Source organism: Cervus elaphus, chromosome 23 (assembly GCF_910594005.1).
Source record: "Cervus elaphus chromosome 23, mCerEla1.1, whole genome shotgun sequence".
NCBI lineage: Eukaryota > Metazoa > Chordata > Mammalia > Artiodactyla > Cervidae > Cervus > Cervus elaphus.
The window spans coordinates 72233526-72255572 of NC_057837.1; the positions used below are offsets into that span (position 1 = coordinate 72233526).

The following is a 22047-nucleotide window of genomic DNA, read 5'->3' on the forward strand; positions in this document are numbered from 1 at the left end:
AAACAGTGCATTCTGCAGAGTAGGTCAAATCACTCTGTATCTTATAATACTGAGAAGATTGCCACGTTATACAAGATACTAAAAACTATGCACACAGCACTGATCTTAAATCATTAAGAAAAGGTTAGTGGGTAATACGCTAATGCATTAGTGCAGTGCCTGAGAAGAGTCTCTCTCCATTTTAATTCAGATACAGGTTTTTTTTTTTTTTGGTACAACTTTACTGAGATAATTAACATGCCACACAGTTCACCCATTTAAAGTATATACAATTCATTGGCCTACAGTATATTTCAGAGTTGCATATCTGTCACCGTGATCATTTTAGAACCTTTTCATTCCCCCCAGAAGAAACCCCACATTCTGAACTCATCACCCTCCCAAGCCCCCCAGCCTCCCCAGTCCCAGGCAACCACCAGTCTGCTTTCTGTCTCCACAGAAGGTTCTGATGCTTAAAAGAGTAACAGTGTGGGAATCTTGGTGATCTGGAGTGAGTCATTCCCTGAGGAATAATTAGACAAATGAAATTTGACTCTAATGTATTTTATAAATGGTTTTATTAGCTAAAGAAGCTACGAGCTTATCTTTGATATGCTCAAATTTAGGACTGACAAGAGACAAGTTTCTCTGAGTCCTTTCCACTTCTCAGCATCACCTGTCGAGTGGGCTTTTCTCAGCGAGCAGCTGTAAGACGATGATGGTCTCCAGTGGCGTCAGAACCAGCGGCGGTTCGGCCATGGGATCTCTTTCCTGTCGCCGGAGTCCCCGGCTCGCTTTCTCTCTCTGCCTGGCTCTAGCTGTCTAAATGAAGGGGCCCTACACTTGTTGCCCATCACTCTGAGATTCAGGGCAGGACCTCGTCAGGCGCGTGGAGGTTGCGTGCGTACCACACACGCTCTCTTGGACTCTTTCAGGTTGGTGGATCCACTGTGTGTCTCTCCTGCCTCACTCGTTCCTTCCGAAAGCATTTCCTGGGTGCTGTGCTGTGGGCACAGTGTGGGCGCTCGGTCAGTCCCTCCGCACACTCCTCATCCCGGTCAGTACAGCGCCTGGCCTTCCTGGGCCCAGGGGGCCGGGGTCATTTGCGCTGAGACCAGCCAGAGGGGCAGGGAGTCTGGTGACAGAACAGTCCTCTGTTAAGGATGAGACAGATGCCGTGTCCACCCCCTCGATACAGAGCCATCCCCAGAATGCACCATCCTAGAGAAGGCGCTCGGAATCGGGGTGGAGGAAACCCAGGTTCAAGGCCTGATTCGGTCAGTAAGTGGTCGGAGGACCTCAGGGGACTCATACGACTTCTCCGAGCCATGGGCTGTCCATTGTGAGGGTTCAGTAACGCAGGGCCTCCCAAGGTAGCTTCAGTCCCAGTGCTGGGAAGAGTGCATACTCTGTAGGTGTTGAAGGGGTCCCTCAAGGAGAGAAGGAGCATCCTGTGATTCTCAGAGCTGGAGCAGAGCCCTCGAAGGTCAGGTGACTAGGTGGAAAGAAGGTCTCAAGGAAGACCAAGGGGAACCTCCTTCTCCTTCTCCAGGAACCTCAGTCCTTCCTGCTGTTTCAGCCCCTTTCAACTCACCTGTCCTCTGCTTCCCCGAGCCAAAGGGAGCCACCACCTTTGAGGCCTTGGGCCTAGGAGCCAGGCACCTGGGCGTGCAGGGCGGGGTGGGTTCCCATACATCCTCGCCGTGTGTAAAAGGGGTCTAATTGTACAGGGCTACCGAGAAGCACTTCTTGACCATACCCGACGCATAGCACGTATACCCTGTAAATAGTACCATTTTTAGTTTATTATTCCCTTTGTTATTTGTTGGGTCAGGGACCAGGGCTCGGGTGGTTGTTTTCATCACTGGCTTGAGAGTGCACATGTTCATTGCTTATTTTGTTTGTTCATTAGCGCGTTCTTATGGATGCATTTACTGAGCATCTTCCATGCGTCACACACTGTGCTATGTGGCGGGGATAGTGACCAGAAGGGATGCCTGTCCTCCTGAAGCCAGTGGGGAAGGCAGATATGGGACAGGTGGGCACATATGGGCAGATATGGGACACCTGGGACAGCAAAGCAGGAAGCCCTTATCTTCTGCTGGGTCAGGGAAGGGGTCACTGGGCCCTGGGGGCTGGCCGTCCCCTGAAGACCCTATGCCTGGAGGTAGGGGGCTGAGGGCTGGGGTACTGAACCGAGGGACTGGAATCTTGTGCAGACTCTGGGCCAAAGGCACAGGAGAACCTGATGTTGTTGAGTCACTGTTGTGTCTGACTCTGTGCAGCCCCATGGACTGCTTCACGCCAGGCTTCCCTGTCTGGAGCTTGCTCAAACTCATGTCCATCGAGTCAGTGATGCCATCCAACCATCTCATCCTCTGTGGCCCCCTTCTCCTCCTGCCCTCAATCTTGCCCAGCATCAGGGTCTTTTCCTATGTCTCTGCTCAGGTCATTGGAGAAGGAAATGGCAACCCACTCCAGTGTTCTTGCCTGGAGAATCCCAGGGATGGGGGAGCCTGGCAGGCTGCCGTCTATGGGGTCACACAGAGTCAGACACGACTAAAGCGACTTAGCAGCAGCAGTAGCAGCTACTCAGGTCGGACGGTCCCTGGCTTGGAGACATGTGACTCTGCCAGGTTCTCTTGTTGCCTCGGTCCTCTCCAGTGTTGTGCTGTGTGGATTCTGAGCTCTGCTTCTCTCCAGAGACAGGAGGAATGGAATGAGAACCTTGTCTCTCCTTTAGCTGAAGACCGGAGGCCCTCCGCCACCCCAGCTGGCCCTGCTTTTGGGTCAATAGTGTCTGTGCCTGTGAGGGGTGTGTGATGAGACGCCCTCAGGCCTAACTTCCCGTCCACTTGGGGTGTGGGGGTGTGGGGAGGGGACCCTGAGAACTGGCATGGAAGGGAGCATTAAAGCATTCGTCTGGGAATGGCCCTGAAAGGGTGAAGTCAAAATCGGAGCAAAACTCCAGGTCAGCTCTTATCCTCCAAGGCCCTGCAAGGCCCCAGCCACCCTCAGCCTTTTCTCTCCCCCACTCGCTGCGCACCAGCCCCGCGGCCTCCTTGTCCTCTTGCTGGACACCAGGGGGGCCCCACCTCTTGCACGCTGTTCCCTCTGCCTGGCACACTTACCTGGGTATCCCCCCCAAGGCTCTGCACCCATGTCCCTCCCCCAGAGGGGCTCCCCGTCTGCTCTGAGAGAACCCCTGCCCCTTGCCCTCTTGCAGTTTTCTCTGAGGCACTGTTGCCCCTGATGGTTGTTCTGTTTGCTCGTGAGTATGAGTCACTCCAACAGAGCGTGAGCTTCCTGAGGGCACAGACTGTTCTATTCCTTGCTGAATCCTGGGTGCCCAGTGAGCAGTAAGTATAAAGGAGTGGAGGGGGTTATTTCTTTAAAGTTAGTGACTGTGTATAAGTGGCTGGTTTCTGAGCCCACTCTGCCTTGTACATCTTATTGTTACAGCTCCTAGCAAGCAAGCTTTTCAAAGATTCTTAAAGTTTTTTTTTTTTTCTTAAAGTTTTAAAAGATTCCCATACAGAATCAGTCCCTAAAGTTCTCCTCTCTCATCACGTGTGTGGGCCATGACACCTTCCATCAGGAACAGAGGCTGATGTGGGCAGTGGTCATCAGCGACAACACACACACTGCATCCGCCTCTGGATCACTGTCAGATTCCCCAGGGGAGGCAGAAGGGATAGTTTGAAGCTGTGGTTCACCAGTGATTTTGGAATTCTGGTATGTGCACCCCTGCCCCTCATCCCTGGTTAAGAATTATGGTGTTTGAGTTAACCTCCCTAAGTAGACCTTGACTGTCCCTCCAGGGCCCCTGGTGTCTCACTGCTTTTGTATCTGTGGCACCTGGTCCCAAGCCTGGTACACACTGAGTGATCAGTAATATTTTGTTACATGAATAGATGAATGAATTCATATTGTAGAGATTATATCTTGCTTCTTTTCATTCTCCACCATGGCTTTGGGGCATGTTTTCTGTAGACTTTTAGAGGTACTGTAGAGGGACCCCTAGCTGGAAGTCACGTTAGAACTCACCCTGTTTATTCACTGCCACGTAACACTCCACTGCCAGTATTCAGTGGTTTAAAACGACGGCAGTGACGTGTTAGCTTCCATGCTCTTTCCTGTGGGTCAGGAATTTGGGAGCCGCCCAGCTGGACACTTCTGGCTTGAACCTCCCAGGCAGTTGCAGGTGGTGGCTGGTGTCAGAGCCTTGAGGAGCCGGCTTGGGGCCGCCTGCTGTATCTCCCTCCGTGGCCACCCCAGGACCTTTCCATATGACTGGTTTGGGCTTCCCCAAAACGTGGCAGCCTCAGATTTCCTACACGCAGCTCAAAGCTCCTAAGACAAGTGTCCCAAGAGAGAGCCAGATGGCAGCTGTGACACTTTTTCTGACCCCATCTTGGAAGTCACACATCATCACTTCACTTGTACTCTTGTTAGTTAGAGGCAAGTCACGACAACCAGCTCATTTACAAGGATACAAATTACACTCCGCCTCTTGACAAGAGAAATGTCAAAGAACTTGTAGATGTGTTTCAAAAACACCACAGGGATGCCCAGCTTACCCCTTCCTTCTACCCTTGAGACCCCCAAGGTTGGAGAGACAAGAACCTGGCCCAAAGGCCCCCATCCTGGCATCGGCAGAGCCGGAGCTCAGTCCAGCCACTGGAGCTCTGGCCAGCCTGCTGGGAAGTGATCTCACTTCACCTTCCGGTCCTCCTTCCACGTTCCAGCCGGGACTGCTGGCCTCTGGGAACCTTGTGTTTTAGCAGAGCCCTCACCAAGTACAGATAATGTGCAAACCACAGGAGACCCAGGGAGACTCAGTCTCCAAGCAGTAATATTGTTGGGCTATATTCTGCTTCTTTCCCAAGGCTCCGTAGAAGCCAGACTCCCGTAGATTGAAGAGCTTGTATCACCATCCCAAAAGCCCAACCCCAGCCCTCCATGAAGTGCTGACACTGCCTAGCCGTAGGGGGAGACACAGTGGCAGAGTGGGCGAGGGTTTTCTAAATGTGTACCCCCAATACTTGTTCACCAAAGTTAGATGACAAAAATTAGAATTTGTTGTGGCAGAGTTCAAAGAATCAATTCAACATCACTGAATAGGTTCGTAAGATTTTACATTTACAATCAAACATTCTCAACAGATTTTGCTTAAGCCTGGGTAAAGTGCATCTGGGTATATGCTTTCGCCAGCATTGTAAAATGGTTTCCTAGGACTTCATTGCTTTCTTGTCCTTCCTTCAGAAATGCCTTGTTATGAGGTGGGGGATAGAGGAGAAAAAAGGGGAGAAAGGGAAGTAGACGGTTTTCAATGAATCCTTACTGCCTGCCAGGCCTGATGCTCATTTCTGTGCTTCCTGTCCCAATAGTACAGGCTCCCTCCTCCTCCACACTCAGAGGATGGTATGACCTTGGGCAAGTACTTAGCCTCTCAGTACCTCAGCTTCCTCCTGTGTAGGACAGAAGTAGTAATGCTTCCTACCCCAGAGAGTTGCTGTCAGATTAAGTGAGATGCCTGTAAGATGCTTAGCAGTGTGGCAGGCAGTCAGGACTTCGTAATTGCCAGCTCTGATTATTCCCTACGAGCTCCTTTCCAGGCAGTTGGCACACCCCCATTTTACAGAAGAGGATTCTGTGGCCATTGAGGTGCGCAGCTCTAGGGACAGCAGCTGAGCGACCCCAGGCCCTTGCCGAGTCACCGTATCTCGCAGGATTCCAGGTGTTCAGCCCACACGCAGCTGGGTGAGCATGGGAACTCACGACCTGCAGGGCCCCGTGTCAGGGTCCCAGAGCAGGAGTGCCTAAAAAGGCAGGGTCAGGAATCCATTTAAGAGGCTCTATAAAAAGAAAAGTGACAGAGAACGTTCCAGGCAGAGCACGCTGTCTCATGAAGGCCCTGAAGTCCGGAAGAGCTAGTATGAGGAATTAAAGACCCGAATGGGCTGCGAAGAAGGTGGAAACGAGACAAAAGCTCACAGAAGGCGGGGCTGGGTCAGTGCGGGATGTCAGGGGCTGGTGTAGAGAGCTTGGACTTGGCCAGATGTGAAAAGCTATAGCAACCAAGGCCGGATGAATCGGGGGAACCACGGGACCCAGTGTCTGAGGCGCGTACCTTGCCCTGGCCCTCGTGGCGAGCGCAGACCTTGGGTCGAGGGCAAGCGGGGAGCAGCGAGGTGGTGAGGCGATGCCGCCGCTAGGGGCGCACGTGAGCAGTGATGGAGAGCGGGAGGTGGACGGGAGAGGGGGACCATTCAGGCTCAGTTATGCAAGGAGAAGCGACCGGACCCGGTGACAGACCGGACCGGGAGTGAAGAAGGAGAATACTCCGTTCCCCTGGGACGGCCCCAGGTTTCCAGCTTGAGCAGCCTCGACATCTGGTTCCGTCACTGACCTGGGGGGTGGCTGGGGGGAGCAGGCTTGTGACCGGACACGTGAAGTTGGAAATGCTGGTGAGACGTTCAGGGGAAGGGCGGAGTAGGCGGTTAGACTGCCCATTCTAGAGCTCTGAAGAGAGGCCTGGGGAGCCATCCACACGGACTCTTAGGGGCAGAAGGGGGCTTGGTGCTAGGGTGGGGGCCTCTTACGTGGAGGGCCCTGACAGAGAGGCGCCTGCACGGACCAGGTTAAGAAGTGGCCCGTGAGGCTGGAGGGAGGCCCAGAGGGTGTGGGGTCTGCAGGCCCCCCGCGGAGAGTGGCCTGAGGAGAAGGGCGTCCGTGGAGACCTCTGTGAGTCAGCACCGCCCCCCTTCCCTCCCAAAGCAGGTCTCTCCACCGCCTGCCCCCGGGCCGTGTGGCTTGGGGCCCCTGGGTGCGGAGGCCAAGGCCCTGCCCAGCTGCCTCCAAAGGATGCCTCCCTGGGGGCATCAGGTACTGCCCTGGTAGGAGGGTTCCTCTCTGGAGACTCCGCCCTGGTGTGTCCCTCAGAGACTAGGTAGAGCTCAGGGTTGGTCCCCAGCAGACCGAGGCACGTTCTCAGAACCACTGCCCTGCCCTTTCCCAGGTTCTGGGAATGCACTCAGTCTGGGGCCCTGGCCTTTTTTTTTTTTTTTTTTTTTTGCCTGCCTCAGTGCTTCTCTGGGTCTGGCTTCTCATCACAGAGAAAAGCCGCTTCCTCTGAATTTGAGGAATGCCAGCTCGGCAGGCCCTGGTATTTCCATCAGGTTTCCACAGCCCTTGCTTTCCCTCAGAGGAGCCTTAGAAAGCATGTTCACCCCTGAGGAGGCCTGTCCCAGGGGACTAAGTCCCACTGTCTGCTCCGTGTCCACTGCAGAAGGGTCTGCTTTCTTATTTGTACGGTCTCTGCAAATACTTAATTTTTTAAAAAGAAAAAAAACAGGAAATGACCTTTCTGGTATATTTGGAAAACAATTTGGCGCTGTCATGGAATCTGCCTGAGCTATGAGGACTAATAGCTGCAGAGTTGGAACAGACTGTGTAGCTCTTGGCAAAGGCTGGGGCCTCTTCAGTTTACAGAGCTGGGGGGAGAATAACAACCAAAGGGAGAAGACGGCTTCCCGTGGGGAAACCAGACAGCACCTGGGCAAGCACCTGCGAGCGCGCAGCCTCTGGCCCCAGGCCGCCAAGGGTCTGGGAAGGTGAGCCCAAAGCCTCTTCCTTTTCAGGGCCAAAACCTTCACCCCAAGGAAGGCCCCCAAACCTCCCAAAGATGGGGAGGAGCAGAAGAGCGTCAGGCATGAGCACTGCTCAGGGCTCAAGCTGAGATAGAAGACGGTAGATCGCTTATTCCCAGATTAGCTGTTGACTCTGCCTGAAATCACCCTCTCTCTGACTTTCCTGTGGACCTCAGTGCAGGATCACATCCTTAAGGAGGCCTTCCCTGATCATGCAGTGTTGAACTGAACCACCCCCACACAGAGAAACCTGTTCTCTTCCTCCACAACACTTACCACAGTCCCTGATGATAGATTTGTTTATTTGTTAATGCCCCTCTCTCTTTTATTAATTAAAGTATACTTGAGTTACAGTGTTTCAGGTGTATAGCAGAGCAATTCAGTCTCAGATATATATATATATATATATGTCTTCAGTCTCATGTATATATATACGCACACACATATATATTCTTTTTCAGATTCTTTCCCATTATAGGATATTACAGGATACTGAATATAGTTCCTTGTCTAATATCGTAGGTCCTTGCTGGTTATCTATCATATGTATAGTATAGTATGTACCTGTTAATTCCAAATTCCAAATTTATTCCTCCCTCCCCTTCTCCCTTTGGAAACCCTAAGTCTGTTTTCTATGTCTGTGAGTGTCTGTGAGTCTATTTCTGCCTTATAAATGAGTCTATTTGTACCATTAGTTTAGATTCACATATAAGTGGTATCATATTGTATGTGTCTTTCTCTGCCTGACTTATGTCACTTAGTGTGATAATCTCTAGGTTCATCCATGTTGCTGCAAATGGCATTATTTCATTCTTTTTTATGACTGAGAAATATTCCATTATATATATATGTGTACATGTATATACACACACCACATCTTCATCTGTTGATGGACATGTAGGTTGCTTCCATGTCTTGCCTGTTGTAAATAGTGCTGCTCTGAACTTTAGGGTGCTTGTATCTTTTCAAGTTAGAAGTTTCTCCAGATATATGTCCAGGAGTCACATGGCAACTCCGTACTGTTCTCCAAGCCATATCAATTTACATTCACACCAACAGAGTTGGAGGGTTCCCTTTTCTCCACACCCTCTCCATTATTTATTATTTGTAGGCTTTTTGATGATGGCCATTCTGACCGACATGAGGTGACATCTCATTGTAGCTTTGATTTCTGGTGCCTTTTTCTGTTATCACATTGTAAATATCTTTTTCTTCCAATGCATACCCCATACCTGACGTAGTGCCTGGCATATAAAAAGTACTCAGTAAACACTGAATGAATAAGTGAATGAAATTTCAGGACTGGAAGACATTTAGGGACCATATTTCAACCTGACTATTCTGATGGAGAGAGAGGAAGCTGGGAGAGAGGGAAGGTCCCAGGGGTCGGGGAGCGGTGGCGGGTGGTCACCCTGCTGTGAGGAGACTGAGCCAGACCTCTGGCCACTGTTATAAGGCAAAGCTGCATAGTCTTTGCTCTGCTCTGGGATCTAGACCGTCTTCTATTATTCACTCATTTATGAAATATTCATTGGGCTTCACCTCTGTGCTAGGTCTATCAGATGCAGCAGTCCACATGTCAGCCAGGGCGTCACTTTTGTGGAACTTAATTCACTCAGCACCGTGAAGCACAAAAGCAGGAAGTGTGAGTTTTGGCTTCTGTGCATCACTAAACACAGAGTGAAAACAAAGAAGCTGAAAGAAAGCGTCAGTAGGACAGTTTTACTGATAAGTCACCAGTGAGAATGGACTGTAGTAATGACTTATTGTGAGCCTCTTCCCTTGCGCGCATCTTATCAGACTCTTTTTGAGCACACTGTCCCGTTGACTTCACAACAGCCCCCTAAGCAGAAGGTGTTACTGTTATCCCTGTGTGGCTGGGGAGGACACTGGGATCCTGAGAAATGGAGGCAGTTGTCCAAGGTCTCTGAGCTCATAAACAGGGACGTGGGCTGCACACTGTCGCTGGAGGCCTCCTGGCAACCACACGCCCTTGAGAGATGGGTCGTATCACTGGGCACCACGACCCCCAGGGGTGCAGCAAGGCATGAGAGAAAGAGCTCTGGACTAGGAGGTCAGATGGCTGGATCAAGAACTTTGGGTGAGTCACTTTCCCTTTCTGAACCTCACTTTCCCCCAGCTATTAATGAGAAGTTTGTCTCTGTGAGCTCAGGGAGCCGTTTCAATTTGATGATTCCACAAGATGTTTTGAGACAAGTGGGAAAAATTAAGGTAGATTCCCTACCTCATACCTCATAGCAAATAAACTCGAGCTCAATCGAAGATTTAAATATGAAAAATAAAGCCACGAAAGTACAAGAAATAAGCAAGAGAGAATTCTTCACTAATCTTGGAGTAGGGAAGACATTCCTAAGTATGATCCAGAACCCGAAAACCATGCAGTAAAATATGGATCAGTTTGACTACATGAATAGGGAAAAAAAAAAAAAGTGTGCACGCAGAGAAATAAAATCAGGGAACAAAAACCAAAAAATACTTGTAATGCTTCTTAATGTAAAAGACTGATTGTCTCAATATATAAAGAACTCCCACAAATCAGTGGGAATGCTACCATCTAATAGAAAAGTGGGCAAAAGGATTTGAGTACAGTTCAAAGAAAAGGAAGTACACATGGAAAGATGCTGTGTTTTACCCCCAGGAGCAGTGCAAGCTGATACAGCCAGGGACTGTTCTCACATGTCAGCTTGCTGACTTACTGGCTCAAGGGTATGAGAAAAGTTGAGGTTTCTTGGTGTATCGTGTCAGGTCACTCAGAGAGTTTCTGGCATTGATGCTGTCGTTAACAGAGTCTGAGAATGACCGTTTGCAGATGCAGCTTCCAACTCTGAGGATGGTTGCTCATATGTCCCCACTTGCTGTTGACTTTTAAGAGCAGAGAGTGAAGGGAAAATATACAAATATTGCAGAAAAATGAAAATAGTATGTTCTCTAGACCTATCCTTGCGGAGGTGGAAGCGGGGAGGCAGCCGGAGCACGCTCGTGGCGGTTGGCGTCTTCCAGGATCGGCCTTTGAGCTGGGCACACTTCCCTCTCTGAGCCAGGGAGGTTGGCCGCCTGCTCTGGGCAGCTTGTAAGGTCAGCTGGGCAAGGGCAGGAGCCAAAGCCCCAGGGTGCCAGTTCGAGCAGGACGCTGGCCTTTCCGATGGAGCCTGTAACTCCATCCATCCCACAGTGTCAGATGCTGGAGACCCTGGACAGGAACATCAGCAGAGCCGTCTACGGCCAACAGAGGCCTTTCCCACTGGTTCCCACAGGCAGGGAAAGAGGGCTGGAGAGGAGACAGAGCGATGGACAGACTCAGATTTAATCTGACAAGTGTTTCCTGAGCACCTACTGTTTGCCAGGCCCTGGGTGAGAAGCTGAAGACAGAGCAGCCAGAGCATATTTTTCAGCTGCTGGGGTTAGGCCTTTTGGCCTGGCCTGGTGACAGCCCAGACAGAAATACCGGTTCTCGTGGAGCCCACATCCTAGTTGGGGGAAAAGCCCTGAGGAGCCGGGGCTTGGGAGCTGGTGTGGCCTGCCCAGGGTCTCCCTCCCTCTGGCACCTGAAACAGACCTTCCCAGGTCGTGGTGATAAACTCACCTCACAGACCTCAGAGGCTGCTGTGGAAATTTAGTAAGCGAGGTACAGGAAACATAATGACTTGATTACTGTTGCTTTTACTATTATTGTTAGACCTATCATTATAAATTTTATTCTGTTATTACTGTTATTACCACAGGCCACTCCCCAGTTCTGAAGCTTTGAGCAGTTTCCCCAGAGGGAGAGTGTAGGAGTGAACCTTCCGTGACCTATGGAAGAACCATCTCTTGGCAGATTCAGAGTCTGGAGTTGGTGTTTTTTTTTTTTTTTTTGGCCAAGAAGCAGCCAGCAACACTAGGGCAACTTCTTTCTTTCAAGGCAGCTTAGAAAAATTGGCTTGGTGCGCCCCCTGCTGGAGCTGCAGGGATTGCCTTGGAATTCTGGCCCAGCCTTCATTCTGTTTTACAGACCTGGAGGCCCAGAGGGGGCAATCTTGCTCAAGGTCTGACAGCAGGACAGGTCACGTGTCTTTTTCTTTACTCTTCCTACTACGGGATGCCTCCCTGTCTCCTCCTCATTCATTCTCCAGGTGTCTCTTCTCAGCCTGGGGTTGTGGGGAGATGTGGGTGCAGCCCTCCATACTGGCCAGTCCCTCTTTTCTCTCTTTTTCTCTCTCTCTCTCTCTCTCACACACACACACACACACACACACACACAGCCCTCCATACTGGCCAGTCCCTCTTTTCTCTCTTTTTCTCTCTCTCTCTCTCACACACACACACACACACACACACACACACACACACACACACCCCACTTACTGAGCCCCACCCTGGGCGCTTTCCGGGAGCTTCCTGCCAATGTCGGTTACTTTCTGAAAGCATTGCACAATGACTTGGGCTTATACAAATTCCTTCCATTATAAAAAATTTAGTCTTAGGCGTGGAAGTTCCTCTTCGTCATAAAGTACCACATTCGGCAAGGTGTTTTTCTTGTATCTCTCTGTTCTCCACAGAAACTGGGTTATCTTTCTTTCTTTTCTTTTTTTTTAAATTGAAGTGTGGTTGATGTACAATATTTTGTTAATTATTTCTATACAGCAGAGTGATTCAGTTATACATACACACGCACATATACATTGTTTTTAATATTCTTTTCCATTATGGTTAATCACAAGATATTGAATATAGTTCTCTGTGCTATACAGTGGGACCTGGTTTATCCATTCTATGTATAAAAGCTTGTATCTGCTAACCCCAGCCTTCCACTCTGTCCCTCCCAGCCCCCTCCCCTTGGCCACCACTGCTCTGTTCTCTGTTTCTGCTTCTGTTTTGTAGGTAGGTTCATGTGTGTCATATTTTAGATTCTACATATAAGTGATAGCATACATAGTATTTGCCTTTCTGACTGGCTTCAGTTACTATGATCATCTCTGGTTGCATCCATGTTGCTGCAAATGGCATTATTTCATTCATTTTTATGGGTGAGCAGTATTCCATTGTGAGTATGTACCACACCTTTATCCATTCACCTGTCAATGGACATGTAGTTTGTCTCCAACGTCTTGACTGTTGTGAGCAGTGCTGCTATGAACAGGAATTCATGCATCTTTTTGAATTGGAGTTTCGTCTGGATATATGCCTAGGGGCGGGATTGCTGGATCATGTCAGTTTTCTGAGGAACCTCCATACTGTTTTCCACAGTGGCTGAACCAAGTTACATTCCCACCAACAGTGTAGGAGGGTTCCTTTTTCTCCATACCCTCTGTGAGGTGGTACCTTGTAGTTCTGATTTGCAGTTCTCTAATAATTAGTGATTTTGAGCATCTTTTCATGTGTCTTTTGGCCCTCTGCATGTCTTCTTTGGGGAAATGTTGGTGTAGGTCTTCTGCCCATTTTTCAAATGGGTTGTTTTTCTTTTGGTGTTGTTGAGTTGTATGAGCTGAAACTGAGTTTTCTTTAAGGTGTTGCAATCTGCATTTTTCTCTTTTTTTAATATTTTTTTTTGAGGTGGATCATTTTTAAAGTCTTCGTTGAATTTGTTACAATATTGTTTCTGTTGTATGTTTTGGCTTTTTGGCCGTGAGGCATGTGGGAATCTTAGCTCCCGGACCAGGGGTCTAACCCACACCCCGTGCTTCAGAAGGCTGAGTCTTAACCCCTGGACCACCAGGAACGTCCCTGAATTTTTCAGCTAATAGTTTATCTCTGACACTTTGCCATCAGTATGTGTCCACCCAGTATAGGTTATTTTTTGAATACTCTATAATTCATGCAATGCCTAGCCTTTTCAGGGACATTTGGGAGCTTCCCTGTCACTGACCGCGTACAGTAAACATCCTCACACTATGAAGAGCGTTGGCATTTGCCTTCATATGTCTGGAACTGGGATTTGCTGGGCCCATCTCAACTAGAGTACTGTGAACTCCTATGGTCAGGCCAGTGTCTTAGACACCACCCCCCCACCCCTGCTTCCTAACTCAGGGTCTGCCCAGTGGCCAGAATCCCTGTGGTGACTGTGTGATTTGATTGCCTTCAGAAAATCATCGGTGCTCAAAGGGAGATCTTCTATTCCCCTAGCAGATTAACCTTTTAAAATATGTATATAATAGCAGTATCCATTCTTGACAAGGGTGCAGATAAATGGACAGTCTTACAGGCTGCTGGTGGGAATATAAATAGGAACAGAACTGAACTTATGAGTTTTATTTACTCATCTTTTTCTGTTATTATAAATACCATTATGTCATTCAGGAAGGCAAATGTGTCAAAATATTGTGTCTTAAACATTATTTCACCCTTCCCTTTAGCTTAGCAATTCTACTTCTAGGAATGTACTCTAAAGAAATAGCTAGACACAGGCTGAAATATTTACATAAAGACCTAGTGTTGCCTATTTGTTGTTGTTTAGCCGCTAAGTTGTTTCTGACTCTTTGCAACTGCGTGGACTGGAGCCCACCAGGCTCCTCTGTCCATGGGATTCTCCAGGCAAGAACACTGGAGTGGGTTTCCATGCCCTTCTCCAGGGGATCTTCCCGACCCAGGGATCAAACCTGGGTCTCCTGTGTTGCAGTCAGACGCTTAACTGTCTGAGCCACCAGGGTTGTGTTCATGTCTAGGGGACTCTTCAAATATATTATGATATACCCAAGCACGTGTACAAAAATCATCTATAGAGAACCTTCATGACATGCTTTAGGGAGTTTCAAACAGTAAACTATAAAAGACAGCATACTATAGTATGATCTCCAGGTCTTTTTTCATACGCATGTGGTTCTTTATATATGTGGCTCTCCTCTCTCTCAGCTGTAAAGTCAACCAGCAGGGCTATTGACCACTATCTCTGTAACCATCTCTGTAACAACAGGGCTTCTTTCTCTGCTGGCTCAGACAGTAAAGAATCCACCTGCAATGTAGGAGACCCAGGTTCAATTCTGGGGTTGGGAAGATCCCCTGAAGAAGGGAATGATTGTCCACTCCTGTATTCTTGCTGGAGAATCCCATGGACAGAGGAGCCTGGCGAGCTCCAGTCCATGGGGTCACAAAGAGTCTGACATGACTGAGCCACTACCTCTTTCACTTTGACTGTAGTAATAAAGCCTAATTACCTGTCTTTCTTCCCCGCCCACCCGGTGTCTCACAAGCCATCCTCTGTCCACCTGCATTATTCACATCAGAAACATCAGCTGCATGTCAAGTCCTGGTGATTGATCCACCAGATCACATCTAGAATCTGTCTGACCATCACCACCTCCTTCCTTCACCCACCATCTTTCTCATACCGTAACTGGCCTCCTTTTGGGCCTGCTCACTCCAGGGGCCAGAGTCATCTTTGGAAATGCTGATCTGATCGTCCTGAGGGAGCAGCTGCAGATGCGAATAGGCCCCTGCCCAGCTCAGCGGGGTCCTGGGCGTCTCAGTGCCACGGCCCTTGCATTTCTAACACCCACCATGCCTTCCCTCCGCAGAGCCTTTGCACTTCCCTGCAATCCCAGACTCCTCCTCTACCTATCCCTCCTGGAATCTCAGCTAAAATATCACCTCCTGTCCCCCAGCCTTGGTCAGGCCCTGGTTGTTCCTCTGGCACGCTGCTTTCTCCCTGCAAACCCTGAGCACCGTGGCTGTTACTTAGGTGTTAGAACTTAATTACCCTAAATGACCCAACAGACTGTAAGCTCCCTGAGGGCAGGGACTGGGGCTGACTTGTTCATTGCTGCATCTGTGGCCCCTGGCCAGTGCCTGGTACGCGGTGTTGATAAGCGTGTAGAGGGTTATCATGAACTTTAGAGGAAAAAAAAGATGTCCTTTAAAATGGTAGTGGTAGCTGGGGGTATAAAATTATGCATGACTTCATTTGTTCTTTGCAGTTTCCTGTGCTTTCTGTTTTATGGTCCATGAGCAAGGCAGCAGTTGTCATTTTGTCAGAAGCCGCCAGTGCTGGGTCTTCTCTGCAGGGTACGCCTGGGCTCACCTCTGCCCTCCTGCCCTTGCCTCCACAGGCCTGAAGAGCGATGCGACAGGCATGATGGAGGTCGAGTCCTCCTACTCGGACTTCATCTCCTGTGACCGGACGGGCCGCCGGAACGCGGTCCCTGACATCCAGGGAGACTCCGAGGCCGTGAGCGTGCGGAAGCTGGCTGGTGACATGGGCGAGCTGGCCCTCGAGGGCGCAGGTCGGAACCCACGGGCACACTTGGGTTCGAGCACCTGGGGCAGGAGACCCTCTTCTGGGCTCCAGGGCCGGCCTCTTAAGTCCCAGGCTGCCCCCTCTTTCTCAGAGAAGAAACTGCCTTTAAATCGGGCCCCCAGCCCAGGGTCAGTGGCGGAGGGCAGCCAGTCCCCAGGCGGGAGGGTGCCAGCGTCTCAGGCCATCCTCATGCCCTCTGGCCAGGCATCCCAGCGCTTCCCTTGCCCCTCAGCCTCCCTGCCCATCCACAGGCCCCGTCGGTTCCCCTCCGCCATCCCTCCCGGTCCCTCTGCTCCTCTCTGTCCCCACGGCCACCACCAGGCTCAGGCCGCTCCCAGCAGCACAGCAGCCTCTGCCCGGGCCTCCCTGGCCCGCCCTCACCGCAGCCTTCCTCCCAGACAGCTGCCAGCAGGATTCATCTATAGCCCCCGTCCCACCGTGCTTCTTCCAGTTCATCCCCCGGCCCCCTTCATCTCCCAGTTTCCTCTGCTAGAACGTCCTTCACCCAGTCCTGGCTGCCCCAGGAGCCTCCCCCTCCATCCTCACACCATCCTACCCATCTGTGGTCAGCCCTCCCTCGTCCTGCGGCCCGATCTCCCCAGGCTCTGGAGCCTCCGCGGGTCTGAACCTGCTCTCCTCCAGCCTCCGGGCCCATCTTTCTCCCCTGTGCCTCTGATCCAGCCGAGGAAGGGACTTCCATTTCTTGAAAATCCCCAGTGGGCCTCCGTGCACTCTCCCTGTCTGGTCCTTCCTGGCCTCCCCGTGCCAGTCTGGCTGTTCCTCTTTGTTCTATAGCCCAGACTGCTCTGCTGAGAAGTCTCCTCTGATTTCATCGCCCTCCCAGATGGGGGAGGCGCCTTCTCTGGCCACCTCCACTATCCCACAGAGCCCAGAGATCCTCTGGGATCCACGTCCTGACCTCTTGGGGCCTGGCAGTGTTTGGTTCATATCAGGGGTGCCTGGTTGGTGGCTGTTCACTGACCAACACATCCAGCTGCCATGCCGGGCCTGCAGCCAGGGGACTGGCTGCCAGGCCTCTGCGCCTGCCTGCTGGACTGTTTTCTGCCTCCCTCGACCTCAGTGTAGCGGCTCATCCACCCACCCAGGCCCTCTACTGCCTGCTCCCACCCGCATCCGATTTGAAATCCCTGAGGTTATCTGGGCGTCTTGGCATCTGTCTGCCCAGGTGACAGACCGTTAAGAAGGGGACTTGAGGAAGGAGTACTGCTAGCTGCAACTCAGCGAAGCCCTCCTGGTGGAGTGCAGGCTACAGTGAGTGGCCAAGGAACCTTCTAGTAGGCCCTGCAACGAGCAGCTTCCCCTGCAAGTCTTACAAGGCGTGGTCAGTCCAGCGGACTCACTAGGTTACAGAGGTTACAGGTGCTGAAGGCCCCAGAGCATCTGCTTGCTTAAATCTCCTGGGAGACAGATGCCCAGCCCGGGTGAGGGAGGAGGAACCAAGGCTTTCACCTGTCCTTGAAGGCCTGGCCTCCAGGCTTCCCCAGGTGACCTGTGTGTTAAGGCTCCTCAAGCCCTTTGCGTGCAATCCTTTGTCTGCTCCCGTATTTCCTTCTGTGGGGAGCACCAGTGTTTCCTTACTTGGCCGAATAATGAGACATAAACCAAGCAGGACCTGAAGGAATACGAATGCACCCCCTGGCCGTATGTGACTGGAAATTTTCCAAATCATACTCTGAAACTGGCCCCAAGGGAGTCCATTCCAGGGGGGCTTGGGGACCTTCTCTCTGGGCCAGAAGAGAGCTGGGACCTGCAGAGGGGAAGCCTTACCCCTGGGCAAGCTGTCCCCCGGGGCCCTGCGACTGCGGAGGGCCGGAGGGCCGGAGGTGTCGTCATCCTCACTTCCTGGATCAGGAATTAGAGGCTCAGAGAGGTTAACTGTGTTGCCCGAGGCCCTACAGCAAGGACATGGCCAAGCAGCAGGTCCTGGGAATCTGACTAGAATGTTCTGCTTGCCAGGGCGGGAGGCTTAGGACCCAGCAGGGTGTCACACGTTGGGAAACCTGCCCCAAGTGCCGGCTGCTTTGTCAGGCTTCTGGCGGGCCAGGAGGACCCTATGGGACCAAGTCTTTGCTGCAGGCAGCGCCCCAGGATAGGCAGGGTTGGAGGGGCTGGTGGCCAAGTTCTTCCCACATCCCCGCCCCACCACTCACCCCAGTCCCCAAGACAGCTGTCAGGGCAGAAGGAGGTGGCAGCAGTGATGGGCCTTTACAAACCCTAGAGGGAGATGCTTTAGCGACCGGGTTCAGTCAGGGGAAAGGTCACTGCTCCCTCCACCACTTGGCTCTCAGGCAACTCAGTTCACCTCTCTGAGCCTCAATTTTCTCCTCTGAACCTCGGTTTTTCTCACTCAAATCGTATCATGACCCTCATCACGCCTCCAGGCTGCTGTGTGACCACCTGGAAAGTACTTGTTAGCCTGCAGTCTAGGGATCCTGGTACACGGTAGTTTCTCCTTCATCCTGTAAAGGGCTCAGCCTAAGGATGCAAAGACAGGGCCCAGAGAGGGAGATAGGCGTGGTCTAGGGAGGACACAGCGCAATGAAACAGCCTAGACCCTCTGCAGGCCACCCTTGGTGCTCCCCTGAGTTGGCATCTTCATTTTTTAAATATTTATTTATTTGGCTGTGCTGGGTCTTAGTTGCAGCAGGCGGGATCTTCGATGTTTTTCTTTGGCATGTGAACTCTTAGTTGCTGCTGATAGGATCTAGTTCCCTGACCAAGGATTGAACCTGGGCCCCGTGCATGAGGAGCGTGGAGTCTTAACCACTGGACCACCAGGGAAGTCCCGAGCCAGCATCATCTGATGCCCTTTTCCCTGTCTTGTAAGAATTACCATTTGCTGAACACCCATCACATGCTAGAACCTCACATGCCCTCTCCCCCGCACCCCAACCCACACAAATGGTGGGTGAACCCACACAAATGGTGGGTGAACCCACACAAATATCCTGACCCTCGACAGCTCTTCATCTGATGCTTGTAGCATCCATCCATGATCCTGGCCCGTCATTGATTTTAATTACTCCCCCGTGGCTTAGTTGGTAAAGAATCCACCTACAATGCGGGAGACCTAAGTTCAATCTCTGGGTTAGGAAGATCTCCCGGAGAGGGACATGGCAACCTACTCCAGTATTCTTGCCTGGGAAATCCCATGGACAGAGGAGCCTGGCGGGCTACAGTCCCTGGAGTCACAAGAGTCAGACACAACTTAAACTACCACCACTGCATACCAGTAACAGCAGATGCATTTCCTTTGTAGAAATTAAAAGGATGCAGACCCGGATAGAGTTTCCTTTGGCCGCCACCACCCCAGTCCAGCTCCTGTCCTGCTCCCCAGGCTTATCCACACCGTTCCCATTGTGGCCAGGCCCTGCCAGACCTTCTACCCTTTAAGTTTGTGACTATGCCCCTCTCCCTCTCCTCTGCAGAAGGACAGGCGGAGGTGGGCACCTCAGACAAGGAAGCCAGCAGCCAGCCCAAGAGCAGCGATGGCACCACCTCATCTTGAACGTGACCTTGCCCGAGGAGGCTGGACGGGAGATGCGCTGTGGACCCGGAGCCCTGGCACTGCTCTGAGCAGTGTGTTCCAGGCAAGCAGGGCCAGACTGAAAGGCGGGCCCAGGGGCTCCCGCGGCCCCCTCCCTGGAAGGCCCTCTGCCCGCACCCCCAGGCTCCACGCCCCCACCACCTCCCCCCACGCCCGGGTACATTTCAAGACACTGTAACCGCAATGATGTAATTTATCCAGGGGGTGCCGGGACTCAGGGGCTGGGTCCTGGCCCCAGGGGTGAGCGGCCCGGGCGGGATCACGTCCCAGCTCAGCCCCCTCGTCTCCAGCCTTTCCAGCCTTCTGAGTCAGGACACCTTCTTACCCCGTTTTTTAAAAAGCACTTTTAAACTTTTTAGAAACTTTCAACCTTTTCTCAGCAGAGAAGGGAGGGAGCTGACAATTTACTTTTTTTTTTTTTTTTTTGGAAGCCATTGTGAGCTAAACTCTTGGACCATCTATGCAGCTCTGAGGTTCCCTCCTGGAGCTTCACAGATCCATTTTTAGGGAAGGGATTTTTGTGCTCAAAACCATCTTGATTAACTCTCTGCCCTTTCTACCAAGATAAGTGACACCTAGAACCCAGGAAATAAATGCTGACGATTTGTGTGACTGGTTTACGATGACTGTTTCTCCTGTAAACAGCAAAAAGCAGGAGCTGGGCCTTGTTTCCCCAAGGCCACGACTAGCTGAGACCCAGTGCTGCCCCAGGCTCCCACGTACCTGGGAAGTAGCTGAGAAGATGCCGGGGTTCCACAGAGCCGCCACTCCTCGGCCCAGTAGCTAATGAGTCCTCTTCCACCTCACCCTCTCCCACCCCACTTCACAGCTACGGGAACCCAAAAGGAAAGTTTCCCCCTTAGGACCTAGGGTAGAAGGGGGTTAAGAGTTCAGGGAGCATTTAAGAAACTGACTCTTCAGGAGAAGCCTGGTTTTTTCTGGAAACCTTTCTGTCCTCCCTCTTCCCATTCATAACCCCCGCCAGGCTCTCAGGACACTGCTGCTGGGCAGACTGCCTGCGACTGGGGGCCCCAAGGCCCCTTCCATTCTCTACAAAACCCAAGTCACCCGCCCCAGACCGCAGTGCACACACCGTGGGGCTGCACGACCCCAGCCATTGGCTTCTTTATTGAGCACCAGATTTTCAGCACAAGTCACCAGAGGAGGAGGAATTCAGATTCAGCCTGCCCCAGGCCCTGATCCCGGCCCAGGCACACAAAGGAGAGCCACGGCCCTGCCGAGGTATATGTGTGTACGGAAGGAGGCACGTGGGCTTCATGATCATCGGTAGATGATTCTGGAAATCACAGTCTCCCTGGAAGGAGTAAAGGTAAGCGTGTCGCTTGGCCCCGGAGCTGTGAAGGCTCCATCCGCAGGGCCAGGACTTGGAGAGGTAGCCACGGCGTCTTCACGGACGCTGCTCTGCTTGACAAGTCAGAGAAGCAAAAGATGAGGCAACTTGTACTATCCAGGACATCAAACAAACAAACAAACAGAAAAAATCACAGGACATCAGAGCGAGAGAGGAATCCCTTTGTACAGACGGGGAGACTGAGGCTTGGAGCAAGGAGGGCTCTGTCAAGGCCACAGAGGAAGGAAGGAGCAGAACAGAGCTGCGACCTGGGCTCAACTCCCTGCCCTTGACTTTGGGCAGCCCTGGAGATGTCCCAGATTGCCGAGACCTTTGGCAGTGGGTTTCAGAAAGTCTTGTCCCCAGACCAGCCTCATGAGAGCCTTACGCAGAACATAAGCTGGTCTTGTGAGGGGATACCACCAGCCAGGGAGTCATCACCCAGCCTTTGTGCTGCCCAGGAGAGGAGTGGAGAGCATCCTGCTAGAAGCCCCCAGAAGCCAGGCGGGAGCCAGGGCAGGACACCAGCCCAGCAGGTCCACCAGAAACATACCTGCAGAGGCCGAAGAGGGCATCCCGTAGGCCTTATAGAGCAGATCCAGAAGCTCCCTCTTCTCATCTTCAGGGAGGAAACTGGACTTTGCCGCATTGATGTTCTGGAAGGGCCAGCACGACAGACAGCATGTAAACCAGACAGCACGGGAGGGAGCCCTTGGCAATCTAGTGACAGCCCAGCCTCTTCATTAAACACGGGCAATTCGTTAAGCTCAGTGTAGGGAGCCCTTGTCCAGGCTCACAGGCAGCAAGTGCCAGAGCAGAGACCATGAGGGTCTGGGTTGTTAAAGTGATGGGATGTGACACACAGATGCGGGAAGAAGGCTGGAGAAACCTTTGAAGACAGGGCAGGATGTGTGGGGCCAGAGAGAGAGTCCTGCGGGGACAAACGGGGTATCAGAACCACTGAAATCAAGGGCTCATCCTGGGATCCAGGAGTGGCCTGCAAACCACATGTAGGATGTAGAGCTGAGCCCCTTTCTGGGGAGATGGCTGACAGCATTGAGGGTCTCTCAGGGCACTTGACCCAAGCACAGGATAGAAAATCCAGTCCCAGGTCAGGATCTCAGCCACAGATGTCTTCTCTGTGGAAGACCTCAAACTCTGGGTCTGGCTTGGCCTGGCCTGTTGAGACTCACCCCTAGTTCTCCAGAGGTTCCAGGACCTGCAGGCCACACACTCACACAGCCCAGAGTTAAGGCTCACAGCCACT

General features: G+C 51.7%; 2 protein-coding genes across 7 annotated transcripts in view; one reads left to right on the forward strand and one right to left on the reverse strand.

The window, feature by feature from the left end:
- PKIG (cAMP-dependent protein kinase inhibitor gamma) overlaps positions 1-20049 on the forward strand; it is a 77484-nt gene extending 57435 nt beyond the window's left edge. For all 4 annotated transcript variants that reach the window (XM_043883196.1, XM_043883198.1, XM_043883197.1 and 1 more), the window contains exons 3-4: positions 15674-15847; positions 19311-20049. In XM_043883196.1, coding sequence (XP_043739131.1) covers positions 15697-15847; positions 19311-19390 — 231 coding nt within the window. In that variant the 5' untranslated portion in view covers positions 15674-15696 and the 3' untranslated portion in view covers positions 19391-20049. The remainder of the gene's footprint in view (positions 1-15673; positions 15848-19310) is intronic.
- Positions 20050-20530: 481 nt separating this feature from the next.
- The window catches only part of ADA (adenosine deaminase), an 81764-nt gene continuing 80247 nt past the window's right edge, over positions 20531-22047 (reverse strand). For all 3 annotated transcript variants that reach the window (XM_043883193.1, XM_043883191.1, XM_043883192.1), the window contains 2 exons: positions 21334-21436; positions 20531-20851 (listed from right to left, as the gene is read on the reverse strand). In XM_043883193.1, coding sequence (XP_043739128.1) covers positions 20838-20851; positions 21334-21436 — 117 coding nt within the window. In that variant the 3' untranslated portion in view covers positions 20531-20837. The remainder of the gene's footprint in view (positions 20852-21333; positions 21437-22047) is intronic.